This window comes from Cebus imitator, unplaced genomic scaffold, assembly GCF_001604975.1.
Source record: "Cebus imitator isolate Cc_AM_T3 unplaced genomic scaffold, Cebus_imitator-1.0 Scaffold170, whole genome shotgun sequence".
NCBI lineage: Eukaryota > Metazoa > Chordata > Mammalia > Primates > Cebidae > Cebus > Cebus imitator.
In genome coordinates this window covers 3,194,023-3,196,149 of record NW_016107485.1, presented here as the reverse complement: position 1 = coordinate 3,196,149, position 2,127 = coordinate 3,194,023, and the positions used below count along the sequence as shown (strand labels likewise).

General features: G+C 44.2%; 1 protein-coding gene across 1 annotated transcript in view; it reads left to right on the top strand.

The window, feature by feature from the left end:
* Window positions 1-2,052, top strand: part of LOC108315404 (trinucleotide repeat-containing gene 6B protein-like) — a 2,854-nt gene extending 802 nt beyond the window's left edge. Inside the window, exon 2 of the mRNA XM_017544749.2 lies at window positions 1,255-2,052. Within this exon, the coding sequence (XP_017400238.1) occupies window positions 1,255-1,642 (388 nt within the window). The 3' untranslated portion in view covers window positions 1,643-2,052. The remainder of the gene's footprint in view (window positions 1-1,254) is intronic.
* The last annotated feature ends 75 nt before the right edge of the window (window positions 2,053-2,127 follow it).

Genomic DNA, 2,127 nt, shown 5'->3' with positions numbered 1-2,127 from the left:
AAAAAAAAAAAAAAAAAAAAAAAAAAAGATGCACCCGTGAGTATTCTGGCAGCTGCTGAACTAAAGATGCACAAGCACAGACATAGAGAATGGCACCTCACACGTGCCTCTGCAGGTCTCAAGTGCTCAGGTGCCAGGTCCTTTCTACCGAAGCTTGGATTGTCCTGGGTATATCAGCGGCCAGTCATCAGAATTCCAAATGTAAATAATTTGTGAAGTAGTGAGTAAATTCTACATAACGTAAAACAAAGCTCATATCAGCGCCATTGTTTTTCGTAATAGAATCTAGCTGCTTACTCTAGCCTCTTTGTAGATGATGAAATATTGTGGTCTTGGTGGGTAGCAGGGTCTTTGCTTAAATTAGGTGGGACTAGATCAGATCTTGGCCATCCCCTTCCCTGCCACTGTCAAACTGGTGGACAGAGAAGAGCTGGCTGCCCTTGGCTGCAGATGCCATGACAGAAAGCTAGATACACTGCAAGCCAGGAATGGGGAGGCTCAGGCAGCACTTCCAGGGGCCAAAGCCAGGTTGCTTTGATGCTTTGGATATGAGTTTTGCCTCATAATTCACATAGGGGGAAAAAGAGACTATTTTTCTTTCCTTTTTATGTAAGGCTTTATTTTGTTTTTGAGCAGTTTTAGGATCCACAGCAAAATGGAGAGGAAGAAACAAAGATTTCTCATATATCTCCTGCTGCCACACATGAATAGCCTCCACCATTTTCAACATCCTCCACCAAAGTGGTGTATTTGTCACGATTGCTGAACACATCATTACCACCAAAAGTCTGCAGTTTACATTAGAGTTCACTTTTGCCCTTGTACGGTGTATGGTTTTAGACAAATGTATAATGGCAGGTATCTACCATTACAGTATCAGAGTGCTCTGCCAGTTCATCCCTCTTGGCCCCTCCACAGACACACATGTTTTTCTGGATAGATAAGTTGCTAGATTATATAAATCCCATACACCAAGAAATATCTGAATATGGTATTCCCTAGTAGTCCTTGGTTATCCTGAGCTTTGGTGATGCCTTGTTGCTTCTCACTTACCTAGCAGTCTGGTTGGAATACAGGTTCTGGACCCAGAGGCCTTGGGTGGAGCCCGAACCCTGCATTCTAAAAAGCATTTATGGATATGGCAGCATCTAGTCAAAGGACCGCACATTGAATGGCAAGGACTGAGCACTCACTCCTTCCTGTGCTTTAGGATTTTCCTCAGATCCATGGCTCTGTTTCCCTCCCTTCTTCCAGGTGTGTGTTGGGAAACACTACCATCCTTGCTGAGTTTGCCACTGATGATGAAGTCAGCCGCTTTCTGGCACAAGCTCAGCCCCCTACACCTGCAGCAACCCCGAGTGCGCCAGCCGCAGGGTGGCAGTCGCTGGAGACCGGCCAGAACCAGTCAGATCCCGTGGGACCTGCTCTGAATCTTTTCGGTGGGTCCACTGGGCTCGGGCAGTGGAGCAGCAGCGCTGGTGGCAGCAGCGGGGCCGATCTTGCTGGCGCTTCGTTGTGGGGGCCCCCAAACTATTCTTCTAGCTTATGGGGAGTCCCAACGGTGGAAGATCCCCATAGGATGGGCAGCCCTGCTCCTTTACTACCTGGTGACCTTCTGGGAGGAGGGTCGGATTCAATCTGAACTTAGAACTTTCAACTCTGACCTCGTGACCTTTTTTGGAACAGCAGCAGCACTAACTTGACCTTTTCGTTTTTTTTTTCAACTTGCAATAAATACATTTTTAAAAGGAAAAAAGAAAACGGAGAGAAAAAAAGGTGGGTCATTGACAGACTGTCTGAGCACATAGTTGCCTCCCTTATAACTTCAGTTTTTTCGTTTGGAATATGAATCCAAAAAGAGAACATATCACTCTTGAAATACTTGAATCATGAACGCCAACCTAGAAAGACAATGTGAAGCAAGTACACATACCATTTAAATTTAAACACAAAAAAATTAAAAAAATTAGTTTCTAGTTTTTCACTTTTTTCATGTTATATGGAAGTTGTTGCTAAGAAACATATATACTGAAAAAAAAAATAGCTTTTTAACTTTGTTTGCACTGGGTGTGTTTCCGTCCTTAGGTCTACCATGTTTTGGGAGGGAGGGAAATTCAAAAGAATTGT